The sequence below is a fragment of the Macaca nemestrina genome, chromosome X (genome assembly GCF_043159975.1).
Source record: "Macaca nemestrina isolate mMacNem1 chromosome X, mMacNem.hap1, whole genome shotgun sequence".
Lineage (NCBI taxonomy): Eukaryota > Metazoa > Chordata > Mammalia > Primates > Cercopithecidae > Macaca > Macaca nemestrina.
In genome coordinates, this window is record NC_092145.1 from 112,376,128 (window position 1) to 112,394,651 (window position 18,524).

The 18,524-nt window shown below is 42.1% G+C and overlaps 1 protein-coding gene across 5 annotated transcripts in view; it reads left to right on the top strand.

Annotated features, from left to right (window-relative positions):
• The first annotated feature begins 2,683 nt into the window (after positions 1 to 2,683).
• Positions 2,684 to 18,524, top strand: part of LOC105464041 (zinc finger protein 182) — a 95,848-nt gene continuing 80,007 nt past the window's right edge. The window contains exons 1-5 of one of the 5 annotated variants that reach the window (XM_011711622.3): positions 3,270 to 3,462; positions 6,995 to 7,183; positions 12,954 to 13,080; positions 13,354 to 13,449; positions 13,676 to 16,506. In XM_011711622.3, coding sequence (XP_011709924.2) covers positions 7,169 to 7,183; positions 12,954 to 13,080; positions 13,354 to 13,449; positions 13,676 to 15,339 — 1,902 coding nt within the window. In that variant the 5' untranslated portion in view covers positions 3,270 to 3,462; positions 6,995 to 7,168 and the 3' untranslated portion in view covers positions 15,340 to 16,506. The other 4 variants (XM_071088885.1, XM_071088886.1, XM_071088884.1 and 1 more) reach the window with 4 other exon arrangements.

The following is an 18,524-nucleotide window of genomic DNA, read 5'->3' on the forward strand; positions in this document are numbered from 1 at the left end:
AACATTGAGCATTGTGGTAGACAGGTTAATAGTCCCCAAAAGATGTCCCTCTCCCAACCCCTAGAACCTGTGAATATGTTACCTTACATGGCAAAAGGAACTTTGCAGATGTGATTAAGAATTTTAAGATGAGATTTTCCTGGATTATCTAGATGAGCCCAATGTAATCAAGGGTCCTTACAAGAGGGAGGGAGCACTTTGGGAGGCTGAGTTGGGAGGATTGCTTGAGGCCAGCAGATGGAATCCAGCCTGGTCAACCTAGCAAGACCCTGTCTCTACAAAAGGTTAAAAAACGGCTGGGCGCAGTGGCTCATGCCTGTAATCCCAGCATTCTGGGAGGCCGAGGTGGGCTGATCATAAGGTCAGGAGATCGAGACCATCCTGGCTAACATGGTGAAAGCCCGTCTCTACTAAAAACACAAAAAATTATCCGGGCATTCAGGTGGGTGCCTGTAGTCCCAGCTACTCGGGAGGCTGAGGCAGAAGAATGGCGTGAACCCAGGAGGCGGAGCTTGCAGTGAGCCGAGATCGCACCACTGCACTCCAGCCTGGGTGACAGAGCGAGACTCCATTTAAAAAAAAAAAAAAGTTTAAAAATTAGCTGGGCATGGTGGTGTCTGCCTGTAGTCCTAGCTACTCCAGAGGCGGAGGTGAGAGGATCACTTGAGCCCTGAAGTTAAAGGTTACAGTAAGCTCTGATCACACCACAGCACTCCAGCCTGGGTGACAGAGCAAGATCCTGTCTCTATTATTTAAAAAAACAAAAAAACAGGGAAGGAGAGGGTTTGAGTTAGAGAAGGAGAGAGAAGGAGATGTGATGATGTGATGATGGAAGCAGAAGGTTACTGTCAGAGAGCGATGTGAAGATGCTACACTGTCAGCTTTGAAGATGGAGGAAAGGACCACGAGTCAAGGAATACAGGGAGTGCCCAGTGAAACACATATCATATTTCTGACCTGCAGGACTGTAAGATAATAAATTTGTGTTGTTTTGATCAAGTAAGTCTGTGATAATTTGCTAGAGCAGCAATAGGAAATGAATACAGGCATCTTTGAAATATTCCACCATTGATGCCCATCTTGCCTATACTCAAACCAAGTCCTTCTTAACTCTTCCACCATCCCTATCCCTCTGACCTCACCTCAAACCCCAGCCATTGTTAGCAATTCCACCATCAAAGTCTCTTATCTGTGCTCTCCAACTTGGGCTTCTATTAATTCTTCCAATCTAAATCAACCCTTGATTTTGCCTTGAACTGGGAATCTGTTATCCATTCCACTATTACTGGGTTTGGATCTAGAGACAGAATTCAGGGCTTTGAGGGTGGAAAATTAATAATCCCGGGTCTGTGTATTAAGCTTGAGGGTCTGTTCACTTTTCCATTACCAGGGCAATTTACATGTGAATCGTTTTGCACGTCTGTTAACTCCTTCCCCATTACTGTGCCTCAGGTCTTGCTCACTGCAACCTCCGCCTCCCAGGTTCTAGTGATTCTCATGGCTCTGCCATCCAAGCAGCTGGGATTACAGGCATGTGCCACTGCGTCTGGGTAATTTTCGTATTTTTAGTAGAGACAGGGTTTCGCCATGTTGGCCATGCTGGTATCAAAGTCCTGGCTTCAAGTGATCTGCCCGCCTCGAACTCCCAAAGTGCTGGGATTACAGGAGTGAGCCACTACACTCTGCATCCCTCAGATCTTTATACTGACTGCAGACTTCAGTTAAGTCCTCTCCATCTATGATCTTTTGGTATGTACAGAAAATCAAAGCTGTACTAACTTTTTAGCTACTTGTGCCCCTTCTCCTGTATCCGCCAACCCCAGTCCTCAGTTAACATTTATTTTTATAGAGATGGAGTCTCACTATGTTGCCCAGGCTGGTCTTGATCTCCTGGGCTCACATGATCCTCCGGCCTCAGCCGCCAAAGTGCTGGGATTACAGGTGTGAGCCACTGTGCCCAGCCCTCAGTTAACATTTTTATCATGAATGCCATTTGGTTTGACTTTGAAGTCAGACCTTGATTAATTCTTCCACCATCATTATCCCTTTGGTATAGGCTGTGAATTCTGGGCCTCTGTTAACCACATCACCTTTAATGGGTCTCTGGTCTGTGGTTCAGACTTGAGTCTAAGTTAACCTTCCATTCAAGTCCTCTCTGAAATAACTTCGGAATTGGGTTACTATTCCACCACCAGTGCCCCTCTGATTTGATCTTTAGGCAGGGTATTTGTTCATGTTTTCTCCATCCATACACCCTGATAGAAGTATTGAATCTTAGGACTTTCTTAACTATTGCAACCATCAGAGTTCCTGTTTTGTATAGAACATGAACCTTTGTTAACTCTGCAATCCTGTTCCAGGCTGACTTCCAATCCAGCCCTTTGTTAAACTCTTCTAAAACCAATGTCCCTTAGGTTTTACCTCGAACCTCTGACTCTATGAACTCTTTTAGTTTTGATATGGGCTGCAAAAGGCCATATAAGCCTACTTGAACTAAGGTGAGCAGAAGTCCAGGCTGTAAATGACAGGTGAAGGCAGGCCCTTCCGTGTTCAAAGGAGCCAATGGAGGACCGGTGGGCAGTGAGTGACAGACGGGGACGGGTCCTGACGCCTAGGAGGAACAATAGGAAGGCGGGAGGGCGCCGAGGCCAGGTGGGGAGAGGTGGGCGAGTATGTGTGAGTCCCCTGAATGGCTGTATGATGTCAAAGGTCTCTTCCCTTTCTCCAGACGTTTTAGGAATCCGCTTCTGCAGAGGAATCTCCCGAGGGGTGCTCTGTCCGGCCTTCCCACTTTCCCCCCTTCCCACTCTGCCATATCGCCACGCCTATGCTCAGGCCGTGCCTCTTCTGGTGGCCGGGAACGCCCACTCACCCGCCCGGGACAGTCGCGGCCCTTCCAAGCCTCACACTGCTTTCGTAGGATCAATTTCGAATACCCAAACTCGGAGATATCATGAGGACTCCCCCGGGCCCCCAAACGCACCTCTCCTCTGGCTGGAATGGGAGCCTCCGGAAGCAGTGCGAGACCACGGCCAGCGACAGAGGTCCTGGCGCTGGCGGAATGACGCCATTTTTATTACTGGTAGAGCTCGGCTTCGCGGCTTCGCGGCTTCGCGGCTGTTTCGGAGCCAGCGAAAGATAAGCTCCCGCGTCACCCTGACATCTCCCCGGGAGGACTGGAAAGGGAAATGGCCTTTTGGGGGATGTTGAACGCATTTGGGCAGGCGGGAAGCCAAGCCCGGCTTCAGAGCAGAGCCGGGGTGAGGGGCCTGGCTGAACGCTGCGGGTCTATGTGATCAGGGACGGATGGGGACAAGTGGAGGGCCTAAGGAGGGGATTGAGTGACGTGGAGAACAGTGATAGGGGAGTCTGTGGGACCAGGGGTAACAGTATGTGGGTTACGCGAATGGGAGTTTGTGGGGTGACGGGGGATCTGTGCGGTGCTTGATGATGTCTGTAAGGGTGAGTGATGGGGCTTCTATGGGATGGGTGAAGGGAGTCTGGGGTGAGTGATGGTTGGTCTGTAGGGTGAGGGATGCTGGTCCGTGGGGTGAATGGATAGGGGGATCTGGGGTGAGGGATGAGGGTCTATGGGGACAAGAATGGGAGTGTGTGGGGTCAGTGTTGACGTTCTGTGGGGTCCATGATGGGTGACTCTTTCAGATCAATAATATGTCCATGAATAAACAAAAATCTCTGCCCTTGTGGTGTCCACATTCTCATGGAGGAGTCCGACTCGGTGGTTTGATTCGTATTTCCCTCATGACCAATAAGTTTGAGCACATTTTCTTATAAGGATTGATCACTGGGAGATCCTCTTTTGTGAGGGGCCTGTCTTTTGTTCATTTTTCTGTTAGACTCTGCTTTTTTCTTAATGATTTGTAGGAATTTTTTTTTTTTTTTTTTTTTTTTTTTTTTTTTTTTTTTTGAGACGAAGTCTCGCTCTGTCGCCCAGGCTGGAGTGCGTGGAGCAATCATGGTTCCCTGCAACCTCTGCCTCCCGGGTTTTAGCAATTATCCTACCTCAGCCTCCCTAGTAGCTGGAATTACAGGTGCCCGCCACCACGCCTGGCTAATTTTTTTGTATTTGTAGTAGAGACGGGGTTTCACCATGTTGGCCAAGCTGGTCCCAAACTCTTGACCTCAGGTGATACACCCATCTCGGCCTCCCAAAGTGCTGGGATTACAGGCGTGAGCTACTGTGCCCAGCCAGGAATTGTTTTTATATATTCTGATACCACTCCTTTAGTAGTGGTATGTGTTTTGCAAATCTTCCAATTTTTGGCCTCTCTTTTCATTTTATGGCTTTAAATATGAAGATTTTAAGCTAATTTTGAACTGTAAAGCACATTCTCAGTTAAAAAACAGACAATGTCCTGTGGAATTTAGGAGGATAACTAATTTTTTAGGGCACCCAGAAGCAAATGGTGTTGAATCTCTGAAAATTTTAGTGCCAGGACAGCTTGGGAGGAGTTCTTTACTTTTTGTTCTTCTATCACCTCGTTCTAAATCACTGGCAGTGTGATCTTAGACAACTCATTAAACCTCTCCAGGCCTCAGTTTCCCCACTGCGAAATGAGGATAATAGCAGGGCCTACCCTGTGAGGCTTGGGATGAGAAGTGAGTAAATACCTGAATGTTACCTATTCACCGTAGTTTTGCAGCACTGATTTTGTATATATTTCATGGATCTTCCTTGAACTCAAGGTTACTGCTGCTCATGTAATACCAAAATCTGGTGAAGGAAATTAAATACCAAGGAATAAGGTTTTGTCAGCTAGGGTTGCTTTGGAGGGTCACAAACCATTGTAATATCTAAGAATTTTTCTTTCTTTTTTTTGACCACCAAGAACTAATTTTTGCCTCCTTGGGGGCAGTATCACCCCCAATGAGAATGTGTGATCTACATGGTTGTTTTTCTTTTCCTTTTTTTTTTTTTCTTTGACAGAGTCTCGCTCTGTTGCCCAGGCTGGAGTGCAGTGGTGTGATCTCAGCTCACTGCAACCTCCGCCTCTCAGGTTCAAGTGACTCTCTTGCCTCAGCCTGCCAAATAGTAGGGAATACAGGTGTGCACCACCACGCCCGGCTAATTTTGTTTATTTTTTGTAGAAATGAGGTCTCACTATGTTGCTCAGGCTGACCTCGAACTTCTGGACTCAAGCAGTCCTCCTGCCTTGGCCTCCCAAAGTACTGGGATGACAGGTGTGAGTCACCACCCCGGCCTATTATTCTGTTATTAAACAATTAGGAACACATTCTTGTGTTCTGCCTCTTCTTCATTTTGCAGTGATGTTTCCATGCCATTAACTTAATTTCCATAGTACTACTTAGATTATTTCTATGGTAATACTTAAATATAAACCTTTCTTATGGAAATTTTCAAGCATCCACAAAAATAGAGGGAATTGTATAATGGACCCCCATTATGCCCACCACCCAGTCTCATCAGTCATCAACTCATGGCCAATCTTGTTTTATCTAGACCAGGGGCTAGAAAACTGGGCAGTGGGCCAAATCTGACATGCTGCTTTTTTAAAAAAATACAGCCAGGAATTAAGAATAGTTTTTTCACACTTTTTATCCTTGGAAAAAAATCAAATGGAGAATATTTTGTGACCCATGAAAATGATATAAAACTCAAATATCTGTGCCCAGAAATGATGTTTAATTGGAACACAGTCAGTGAGCACCTTTAGTTTATGTATTGTGTAGGGCTATTTTCAACCTGCAATGGCAGGGCTGAGTAGTTACAGCAGAAACCACAGACCCCACAAAATCGAAAACATTTACCATATGACCCTTTTACAGAAAAAGTTCTCCAAGTCCTCATCTAGGCCACCCTCTCACTTCTTCCTCCCAGAATGCCCTTCCTTTCTTCTTTCTTCCTCCCTCCCTCCCTCCCTCCCTCCCTGCCTTCCTACCTTCCTTCCTGCCTTCCCTCCTGCCTTCCTTCCTGCCTTTCTTGCCTTTCTTTCCTCTTTCCTCACTCACTCGTAGTCCAGGCTGAAGTGCAGTGGCTCAATCTCGGCTCACTGCAAACTCCATCTCCTGGGTTCAAGTGATTCTCATGTCTCAGTCTCCCTAGTAGCTGAGATTACAGGCACCCACCACTATGCCTGGCTAATTTTTAGTAGAGGGGAATTTTGCCATGTTGGCCAGGTTGGTCTCGAACTCCTGGGCTCAAGCCATCTGCCTGCTTCAGCCTCCAAAAGTGCTGGGATTACAGGTGTGCGCCACCATGCCAGGCTAATTTTTTGTAGAGATGGGTCTCCCTATGTTACCCAGGCTAGTCTCGAACGCCTGGTCTCAAGCAATTTGCCCTCCTCCACCTCCCAACATGCTGGGATTACAAGCACGCACCACCATGCCTGGCTGATTTTTGTATTTTTTAGTAGAGACGGGTTTTCGCTATGTTGCCCAGGCTGGTCTCCAATTCCTGAGCTCAGGCAATCCACCCGCCTTGGCCTCCCAAAGTGCTGGCCCACCGCACCCAGCCTGTATGTAATTCAATGACTTTTTACATGTGTAGTCTTTATTATTTTGAAACAAATCCCAGACATATCTTTTCATCCATACACGCTTCATTATGTAAAAGATAAGGCCTTAAAGGTCGATGCTGTTACCTTAAGGTAAAATAATTAACAATAATATCTTCAGATAATCAATGGTTAAATTCCTTAATGTTATCAAATATCTAGTCAGGGTTCAAACTTTCACGATTATCTCAAAAATTTCTTTTGTCTATTCAAGTAAAGACCCAGACAAGACCATATTTTACATTTGCTGGCGGTGTTTCCTGAGCCTCTTTTAATCATCTAGAGTGTTGCTTTTAAGGGTTGCCTGCCTTTCAAGCCTTTGGAGGTTCTATAATTTATTTTCCCAGTCTTTAGTGCTGCTCATTTGTATTATTTTCAATAATATGGTGTTAAAGACAAAACTGTGTTGAAGGTTTCTGTGGTTAAATATCTGCACGTATCCATGATTATTACCTTAGGACAAAGTTCTGGAAATGGAATTACCAAGTCAGATGAGAAACACAAGTCATCAATGAATTAACAAGCAACACATTGTCACATCCAGCTATTGAAGAGTGGTTAATTCAGCTTGATCTCCTAGACTCTTCTGCACCCCACCCCGCCCCCAATTGCTTTCCAAAGAGAAACAGAAAATGATTGAGTCCCAGGTAAGTTATTTGTTTGCCACTTGGTTTTCCCACAACAAAATGGGAAAGGGCAATTCGTTGAAAATAAGGATTAGAGAAATTTAGAAAGAATAGAAGATCAACAGGCAAAATTGCTGTGAAGATACACAGATCATCTGGCCTTCATAGAAACGTAACTAAACATTTTGACTATGAGCCTCCTGGCAGCTCCAGTGAAAAGGGTAACATAGCATGATCAATTATGTGATTTGCATTCTCCACAAAAAGAAATCAGTCCAGCTCCTTAGCAAGTCAAGATTTCTGGGACTTTAACCTAAGGAATTTTGTTACTGAGTTTTCCTGAAGGCCAGTGGTTTTCAGTTCAGGGTGGTATTGTCAGTAGTTGTTCTAAAGAGAATGTTTTTAGTTAAAGTTCTCGGGCAGGGGCTTGGAGAGTGGGATAGTTTCCTTGTTTCCCATGGCTCCTTTGCTGTCATCTCAGAGTTTGTGGGGTCTCAACCCAACTCAAGACCAGTTCCTTCTCTGCTCTTCCAATTTTAGTCTGGTTTTTTTTTTTCCGCCTCCCTGAAAAGGTAATCTATACATGGGGCAAAGAATATAAACAATATAGTTTAAAAAAAAAAAAGAAGTGAAATATCTCCAATCTCACTTCTTCCTCCTTCCCTGACATAACTAGGATTATCTGGTTTGAGGATCTTCATGCATTTATAACTCCATCTATATGTGTAGATGGATGTGTAAATGTGTGAAAATGATCTCATTATTGTCACGTATTTTTTCTTTACCACACAAAAAAATACACACACTGTTTCTGTTCTATTCTGCTACTTTCTTTTCTTGCCTAATATAAAATATACTCAATAAATGTAGTTTTAATACCTTTTATTTGGAAAATTTTAATTTTGAACATATACGAAAGTAGAGATTTTAGTGAACCCTTTTGTAATTATCCATCTGCAAATATTATCAACTGATAGCCAAGCTTGTTTTATCTATCTTTTATCCCCACCTACTCCTATTATCATCATCATGATCTAGCCAATCCCTTGTTAATATTTTGTTTAGGGTTTATACTACTATGTTCATAAGACATAAGGGCCTGTAATTTTACTTTCTGGTATTGTTTCTGCCACATTTTGGCATCATGTTACGTTGGCCTCATGTTGGAAAGTATTCTCTTTATATTCTCTGGGAAAATTGGGGTAATATTGGTATTATTTCCTCCTTAATTTTTTTTTTTTTTTTTTTTGAGATGGAGTTTCACTCTTGTCGCCCAAGCTGGAGTGCAGTGGCACGATCTCGGCTCATTGCAACCTCTGCCTCCCAGGTTCAAGAGATTCTCCTGCCTCAGTCTCCCAAGTACCTGAGATTACAAGTGCCCACCACCACGCCTAGCTAACTTTTGTGTTTTTAGTACAGATGGGGTTTCACCATGTTGGGCAGGCTGGTCTCAAATTCCTGGCCTCAGGTGATCCACCCACCTCGGCCTCCCAAAGTGTTGGGATTACAGGCATGAGCCACCGCACCCAGCCTATTTCCTTCTTAAATGTTTGGAGGAGCTCCCCAGTGAAGCCATCAGGGTATGGAGTTTTCTTTGTGGGAAGGTTTTAAATTATATATTCAATTTATTTAAAAGATATACTACCATTCAAATTTTCTATTTCTTTTTATGTCCGATTTGGTAAATTGTAATTTTCAATTTGTTCAGTTCCTCTAAGTCAAGGCTCAGCAAATTTTTTTCTGTAGAGGTACAGATCGAAATATCTGAGGCTTTGTGGGCCATACGGTCCCTGTTGCAACTATTCAAATCTGCTGTTTTAGGTAGAAAGCAGCTATCGACAATATGTAAACCAATGAGTCTGGCCATGATTCAATAACAGTTTATTTATGGACGCTGAAGGTTGAATTTCATATAATTTTCATGTGTCACAAAATATTATTCTTCTTTTGACTTTTTTTTTAATCATTAAAAATGTAAAAACCAGGCCAGGCGCAGCTGTTCACGCCTATAATCCCAGCACTTTGGGAGGCCAAGGTGGGCGGATTGCTTGAGCTCAGGAGTTCTAGGCCAGCCTGGGCAACATGGCGAAACCCCATCTCTACAAAAACATACAAAAATTAGCCAGGCATGGTGGCATGCGCCTGTGGTGCCAGCTACTCAGGAGGCTGATGCAGGAGAATCACTTGAGCCTGGGAGGAGGAGGTTGCAGTGAGTCAAGATTGTTTCACTGTACTCCAGCTTGGGTGGTAGAGCAAGACTGTCTCAAAAGAAAACGTGTAAAACCACTTCAGCTTGTGGACCATTGAAAAACACATTATGGGCTAAATTTGGCCTGCAGGCCATAGTTTGCTATGTCCTGATCTACATTGTCCACTGATCTACATTGTCAAATTAATGTCCATTAAATGTCCATTTAATGTTTGCAGGATACCAGAACCTTGTTGATGGGCTGTAAAAAAGTTATTTCTAGTTTTTCTTTTATATACAATAGTTATAATAATAAGAATAATCATAGCTACTGTTTACCCAGTGCTTATCATGTGCCAGGCACTGCTATTATAAAATACCATGGAATTAACTCATTTAATTTACCCAGGAACCCTCTGTGCTAGGTATCATTGTTAGTCCCATTTTTCAGATGAAGAAAACGAGGCACAGAGATCACACAGCTAGTACATGACCTAACCAGACCTCTCAAGCAGTGAAGTCACAAATAAAACAACTTTATAAAGACATCTTTTTATATTTGTGAAGTATTTGTGTAGGCCACATTCTTAGACATGAGTGTGCTAGGTCAGAGGCACACATGCTTAAAATTTAAAGAATATTTTTCAAATCATACATATGTATTTTTTGAGACAGAGTCTCACTCTGTCCCCCAGGTTGGAGTGCAGTGGTGTGATCTCAGCTCACTGCAACCTCCACCTCCCAGGTTCAAGCGATTCTCCTGCCTCAGCCTCCCGAGTAGCTGGGATTACAGGTGCCTGCCACCACGCCCGGCTAATTTTTGCATTTTTAGCAGATACTGGGTTTCACCATGTTGGGCAAACTGATCTCGAACTCCTGACCTCGGGTGATCTGCCCACCTCAGCCTCCCAAAGTGCTGGGATTACAGGCGTGAGCCACCCTGCCTGGTCCAAATTGTATTTCGATCCTGTGTAATCAGCTGACACATGTGGCCACAAATTGTTTACAAGAAAGTCCACCTGTTTCCCAAGTTTCCCCTTCCCTCCTGCCACCATTAGCCATCATCTGTATTTTTCATTCTTGTTGTTTTTATGATTAAGCATTATATTTCATTTTCATTTGCTTTTCTGTAGGGATTAAATAAGCTTCAGCATCTTTTCACATATTTATTTTCCATTTTGTATTTCTCTGTGAATCCCTCTTTCTTTGTCTTTGCTTATGGTTTCCCAGAAGCTTTTTGTATACGAGTGATTTTGAAGTGCACATTGCAAACTTTTTTTTTTTTTTTTTTTTTTTTTGCCAGGTAGTGATTTTTCTCTCAATCTTTTTGTCTGTCCCCCCTCACTAGAATATAAACTCCTTCAGGGAAGGTATTTTTGCCAGGTTTTTTTCCTGCTGTATCCCCAGTTCCTAGAATAGTGCTTGGTATTCACTAGGTACTCAATAACTGCTTGCTGAGTGAATGAATGCTTATTTTCACTTAACAGTATATCTTAGATATTGTAGCATATCAATTAATGTAGAGCTTCCTTGTTGCTTGCTTGCTTGTTTGCTTTCCTTTTTTTTTTCAGGGTTTCACTTCAGTTGCCCAGGCTAAAGTGCAGTGGCACTATCTTGGCTTACTGTAGCCTTGACCTCCCAGGCTCAGGTGATCCTCTCACCTCAGCCTCCCTAGTAGCTGGGCCTATAGGTGTGTGCCACCACACCCGGCTAATTTTTTGTATTTTTTGTAGAGACAGGGTTTTGCCATGTTGCCCAGGCTGGTTTTTTGTTTGTTTGTTGTTTTGTTTTGTTTTGTTTGAGACAGAGGCTCAGTCTGTCACCCAGGCTCGAGTGCAGTGGCACAGTCTCGACTCACTGCATCCTCTGCCTCCCGGGTTCAAGCAATTCTCCTGCCTCAGCCGCCTGAGTAGCTGGGACTACAGGCATGCACCACCATGCCTGGCTAATTTTTGTATTTTTAGTAGAGACGGGATTTCGCCATTTTGGCCAGGCTGGTCTCGAACTCCTGACCTCAAGTGATCCACCTGCCCCTGCCTCCCAAAGGGCTGGGATTACAGGTGTGAGCCACCACATCTGGCCCCTTCCTTGTTACTATTTATAATTGCATATAGTATTCCCTTATGGAGATCGTAGCATAATTTATTCATCCAATCTCCCATGAGATGGTTTCCATTCTTTTGCTATTATAAATAGTACTATAAAGCAGTGTCTTCACACATGTCATTTGCTCACATATGTGAATGTTTATGTTTATGTAGAATAACTTCTAGAAACCAAATTGCAAGTCAGAGGATGTGTACATTACAAATTTTGAAAGATATTGCCAAATTAATTGCCTTCAAAATATACCATACACCACAGACAATTTGAGTATGCCTGTTTTTTGACATCTTTACTAACTTACACTAAGTCACTGTGACTTATCCCCAGTCATAGCATTTGACCAGTGACTAATCAAATGCCCATCTTTGATAATATGTAAGGGAAAAATTGTGTCTTGTTTTAGCTTGCATTTATCTTCATGTGAGTGAAATTGAGCATCTTTTTACGTGTTTAAAAAACATTTGCATTTTCCTTTCTGTGAAATGATGGCCATGTCCCTTGACCACTGTATTAGTCTGTTCTCATGCCACTATAAGGAAATACCCAAGACTGGGTAATTTATAAAGGAAAGAAGTTTAATTGACTCACAGTTCCACAGGGCTGGGGAAGCCTCAGGAAACTTACAATCATGGTGGAAGGGGAAGAAAGGAAGCAAGGACCTTCTTCACATGGTGGCAGGAGAGAGAAATGCCAGCAAGGGAAATGCCAGACACTTATAAAACCATTAGATCCTGTGAGAACTCACTCATTATTACGAGAACAGCATGGGGGAAAGTGCCTCCATGATTCAATCACCTCCTTCACTTGACAAGTGGGGATTGCAATTCAAGATGAGATTTGGGTGGGGACACAGAGCCAAACCATATCAACCATTTTTTTAAAAGTTGTTGGTTGTTTTCTTCTTGCTTTGCAGGAGTTCTCTCTATACATGGAATAAATTAACTCCTTGTCCATCCTATCTGTTTTGTGTATATTTTTTCCCTAGTTAGTCATATCCTTTGGGTTTGTTTGATATATTTTGCCACGTAATACATAAAGTAGTCACATTTATCAGTGTTTTCATTTGTGGCATCTGGGCTTTGGGGCATGCTTAGAAGAGTCTTCTCCACTCAAAGATTATTTTTTAAAACCTGTCCTGTCTTTATTTTATAGTTTCTCTTTTTCATTTAAATTTTTGTCCTGAATTTATTTTTGTATGTAGTGTGAGGTAGGGGATTCAGTTACATTTTTTTTCTGATAGCTCTCTAGTTTTGAATAATCTGTTTTTCCATACCTGTTTAAAATGCTACTTTTATTATATATTAAATTTCATATTTTTATTTGTATCTATTTCTAGACTATCTGTTCTGTTCCATTAACTATGCTTGCTAATGGCAGGGTTTTACATTGTTTCTCTCATAAAGTATGCTGGGCAAAGTGCAAAGTAGGCATCCTACATGTATTGCTATGGTAAAAATGACCAGAATGAGCAGATTGTACAAGAATGTGCTGTTATAGGAACCAGTGACATTTGAGGATGTGGCTGTGGACTTCACCAAGGAAGAGTGGCAGCAGTTGAATCCTGCTCAGAAGACCCTACATAGGGATGTGATGCTGGAGATCTATAGTCACCTGGTCTCCGTGGGTAAGGGCAGATTCCCTGTGTACCAATGAATCAAATCCTCCTCATCCTTCTTTTAGAGCTGTCAATACCATGACCTTTATGATATTCCTTTAATAGAGTGTGTTCTTTTATAGTTTTGATTTTTCATGTTTATACTTTTGTTATATCTAGAATTAATTTTTATGTTATGGTGTGAGTTAAGGATTCAACTTTGCTGGGAGGCCCCTGCAAGTGCTTCTCTTCATGAATTTCTGAGCTGCCAAGTCCAAAGCCACTACAATTTTCTCTTAACAGGGTGTTCAGGTATAAAACCAGATGTAATATTTAAGTTGGAACATGGAAAGGACCCATGGATCATAGAGAGTGAGTTGTCAAGGTGGATCTACTCAGGTAAGTGAGAAGTGGGTAGATGGTCAAGAGGGCATCTTCTTCTTCCTTGGCATCTCTGACATCTGTTACCTTTTTTCTTCCTTAAAATTTATCAGGCCTCCTTTATAACATTCATTCTACAACAGCCACCTTCCTAGTACCTCTGTTCATTGCCAAATGGTGTGTGTGTGTGTGTGTGTGTGTGTGTGTGTGTGTATTTGATTTTGCCTCTTTCTTCTTCCTTCAGACAGAGTGAAAGGCCTTGAATCTTCCCAGCAGATCATTTCTGGAGAACTTTTATTTCAAAGGGAGATACTAGAAAGAGCCCCAAAGGATAATTCATTGTACTCTGTTTTAAAAATCTGGCAGATAGATAGATATCAAGGAAATCAAGACAGAGTTTTGAGGCAAGTCACAGTCATCAGTCATGAAACATTGACTGATGAGACGGGTTCCAAGTATAGTGCATTTGGGAAAATGTTCAATCAGTGCACAGACCTTGCTCCTTCAAGTCAAAAATTCCATAAGCTTGATTCATGTGAAAATAGCTTAAAGTCCAATTCAGACTTACTAAATTATAATAGGAGCTATGCAAGAAAGAATCCCATTGAGAGATTTGGATGTGGGAGACCACCTAGGTATAATGTTTCCTGTTCTGTGCCTGAGAAGGAAGGCTTCATTCATACTGGAATGGAGCCCTATGGAGACAGTCAAAGTGAAAAAGTTCTCAGTCATAAGCAAGCCCATGTTCAGTATAAGAAAGTTCAAGCCAGAGAGAAACCCAATGTTTGTAGTATGTGTGGGAAAGGTTTTATCAAGAAGTCACAGCTCATTATACATCAAAGAATTCATACGGGAGAGAAACCATATATATGTGGAGATTGCAGGAAAGCCTTCAGTGAGAAATCACACCTCATTGTGCATCAGAGAATTCACACTGGGGAGAAACCCTATGAATGTACTGAGTGTGGAAGAGCATTCTCCCAGAAGTCACCTTTCATTGTTCATCAGAGAGTCCATACTGGAGAGAAACCCTATGAATGTTTTGAGTGTCCAAAAGCTTTCTCCCAGAAGTCACATCTAATTATACATCAGAGAGTTCACACCAGAGAGAAGTCCTTTGAATGCAGTGAATGTGGGAAAGCCTTCTGTGCAATGTCTCATCTTTTTATACACCGGATAGCTCATACTGGGGAGAAGCCCTATGAATGTACCGAATGTGGGAAGACCTTCCCTCGGAAAACACAGCTCATTATACATCAGAGAACGCATACTGGAGAGAAGCCCTACAAGTGTAATGAATGTGGGAAAACTTTCTGCCAACAGTCCCACCTCATAGGACATCAAAGAATTCATACAGGAGAAAAACCTTATGTGTGTACTGACTGTGGGAAGGCCTTTTCCCAGAAGTCACACCTCACTGGTCATCAAAGACTTCATACTGGAGAGAAACCTTACATGTGTACTGAATGTGGAAAATCCTTCTCTCAGAAATCACCTCTTATCATACACCAGAGAATTCATACAGGGGAGAAACCTTATGAGTGTGGTGAATGTGGCAAAACCTTCTCCCAGAAATCACCCCTCATTATTCATCAGCGAGTTCACACAGGGGAGAAACCCTATGAGTGTACCGAGTGTGGGAGGGCCTTTTCCCTGAAGTCACATCTCGTTCTACATCAGAGAGGTCATACTGGAGAGAAACCCTATGAATGTAGTGAATGTGGAAAGGCCTTCTGTGGGAAGTCTCCACTCATTATACATCAGAAAACCCATCCTAGGGAGAAACCCCCTGAATGTGCTGAGTCTGGGATGACTTTTTTCCGGAAATCACAGATGATTACATATCAGAGAAGACACACTGGGGAGAAACCCTCCAGATGCAGTGACTGTGGGAAGGCCTTCTGCTAGCATGTATACTTCACTGGGCATCAGAATCCATATAGTAAAGACACCTTGTATATGTGCTGATTGTGGGAAGGTCTATTCCCAGAAATCAGTCCTCACTGTGCATGGGAAAACTCACATTGAACAGAAATAGTGACAACTTCTCAGCTGTAGAATAGACTCATATGTTCCCCAGTATATATGATTACCCTTCCACAGAATGATCTGGTTAGGCCCTCAGAATATTTTCAACACCACAAATATGGAATCGATTTGCTCACCCTCAAAACTATCTTGGCCCCCTTCACAGGATAAATGTATCTGGAAGAATTAGCACTACTTTGATGTTGTCTGGTCCTAAAATGCTTTATAGAATTCTCTTGTTAATTTATTTGGGCATGGTGCATTATTTGAAGGGTATCTCTTTGTCATCTTTCTCTATTTCTTCCATCATATTTTTCTGTTTAGATTATATATGCATTTATGTATTTATTTATTTTGAGATGGAGTCTCACTCTTACCCAGGTTGGAGTGCAGTGGTGCGATCTTGGCTCACTGCAACCTCCACCTTCTAGGTTCGAGCGATTGTCCTGCCTCACCTTCTTGAGTAGCTGGAATTATTGGCATGCAACACCAGGCCTGGCTAATTTTTGTATTTTTAGTAAAGATGGGGTTTCACCATGTTGGCAAGGCTGGTCTCCAACTACTGACCTCAGGTGATCTGCCCACCTCGGCTTTCCAAAGTGCTGGGATTACAGGCATGAGCCACAGCACCCGGCCTATATATGCATTTAGATTGAGATATTGATATATCAATATATAGATGTAGAAATATGGACTCTTTGTAATTTTTAAATATCATGTATTTCCTCAAGGTTCTTAATATATTTGTATAATTTTGGGTAAAGTAGTCTCATGATTAATTTCCTTTATATCTGGGGTTATTTCTCCAACATAGTTCTCATAGAGTGTATTTGTGATTTTTCCCTCAATTAGGTAAATAAATGCTAATATTTTATTTATTTTACTCTTCCTCACCTGTATTGCAGTTCATGCATTTTGCCATTTTTCTATTTTCTAATTATTCATTTATGCTTTTATTTCACTAAAATCCTTCCATCTGCTTTTAAATTTTTTTTCTTTTTCTAACTTCTTTAATGTGTAATTCAATTAATCTCACCCTTTCTGATTTATTATAGGTATATTTGGATTATGTATCTTAATCTGAGAACTACTTTAGACATTGTGGTCCAATCTGAGAGCACTCTGTTTTTCAGTAGGTAAATCCTATTGTTCAGCCCAATTGTGTTTGTTGGTATAACAAATCTATTTGGTCTTAGGACTCCCAGCATATTTCCTGTTGTGCATCCTGTTTTTGTTGCTTTATTGTCTTCTGACCCTTCATCATGTGGTCCTGATTTCATTTGTACCCTTTTAGATGTGTTACTTTTGTTCCAGGGTGTAACAAAGGGAGGGAGTCTCCCAAAGGGTTTTCAGGAAGCTAATCCTGATATTCTTAATCTTGATAGTCCATAATACCTGAAAGGTGAGAGTTTAAGCTGCAAAGAAGCATGATGGCAGGCCAGTGGCTATAAATGTTCAGAGGACGTTTTTACCTTTCCACTTAGTGCCAAGATTTTAGATGGATGATTCCCTTATCGTTTATCTCAGTTCACTTTGTACCTCTACAACAGAATACCTGAGACTGGTAATTTATGAAGCATAGAAGTTTATTTCTTTCTTACTATTCTGGAGGCTAGGAAGTCCAAGATCAAGACACTAGTATTTGGAATGGTGAGGGCCTTCTTGCCATGTCCTCACATAGCAGAAGGCAGAAGGGCAAGCTAATAAGCTAATGAGCTAACTGAACACTTCCTGAATCTTCTTTTAAAAGGGCATTAATCCATTAATGAGGGAGCAGCCCTTGTGACCTAACCACCTCTTAAAGACCCCACATCTTAATACTAGCACATTGGCAACATCTGAATTTTGGAAGGGACACATTCAAACCATAGCACTGTCCCTTGGGCAGAGGTGGGTTTTTTTTTTTTATATACTTTAAGTTCTAGGGTACATGTGCACAACGTGCAGGTTTGTTACATATGTACACATGTGCCATGTTGGTGTGCTGCACCCATTAACTCGTCATTTACATTAGGTATATCTCCTAATGCTATCCCTCCCCCCTCCCCCCTCCCCCCACCCCACAACAGGCCCCAGTGTGTGGTGTGCCCCTTCCTGTGTCCAAGTGTTCTCATCGTTCAATTCTCACCTATGAATGAGAACATGTGGTGTTTGGTTTTCTGTTCTTGCAATAGTTTGCTGAGAATGATGGTTTCCAGCTGCATCCATGTCCCTACAAAGGACATGAACTCATCTTTTTTTATGGCTGCATAGTATTCCGTGGTGTGTATGTGCCACATTTTCTTAATCCAGTCTATCATTGATGGACATTGGGGTTGGTTCCAAGTCTTTGCTGTTGTGAATAGTGTTGCAATAAACATATGTATGCATGTGTCTTTATAGCAGCATGATTTATAATCCTTTGGGTATATACCCAGTAATGGGATGGCTGGGTCAAATGGTATTTCTAGTTCTAGATCCTTGAGGAATTGCCCCACTGTCTTCAACAATGGTTGAACTAGTTTACAATCCCACCAACAGTGTAAAAGTGTTCCTATTTCTCCACATCCTCTCCAGCACCTGTTGTTTCCTGACTTTTTAATGATCGCCATTCTAACTGGTGTGAGATGGTATCTCATTGTGGCATTTCTCTGATGGCCAGTGATGATGAGCATTTTTGCATGTGTCTGTTGGCTGCATAAATGTCTTCTTTTAAGAAGTGTCTGTTCATATCCTTCACCCACTTTTTGATGGGGTTGTTTTTTTCTTGTAAATTTGTTTGAGTTCTTTGTAGATTCTGGATATTAGCCCTTTGTCAGATGAGTAGATTGCAAAAATTTTCTCCCATTCTGTAGGTTGCCTGTTCACTCTGATGGTAGTTTCTTTTTCTGTACAGAAGCTCTTTAGTTTAATTAGATTCCATTTGTCAATTTTGGCTTTTGTTGCCATTGCTTTTGGTGTTTTAGACAAGAAGTCCTTGCCCATGCCTATGTCCTGAATGGTATTGCCTAGGTTTTTTTCTAGGGTTTTTATGGTTTTAGGTCTAACATTTAAGTCTTTAATCCATCTTGAATTAATTTTCATAT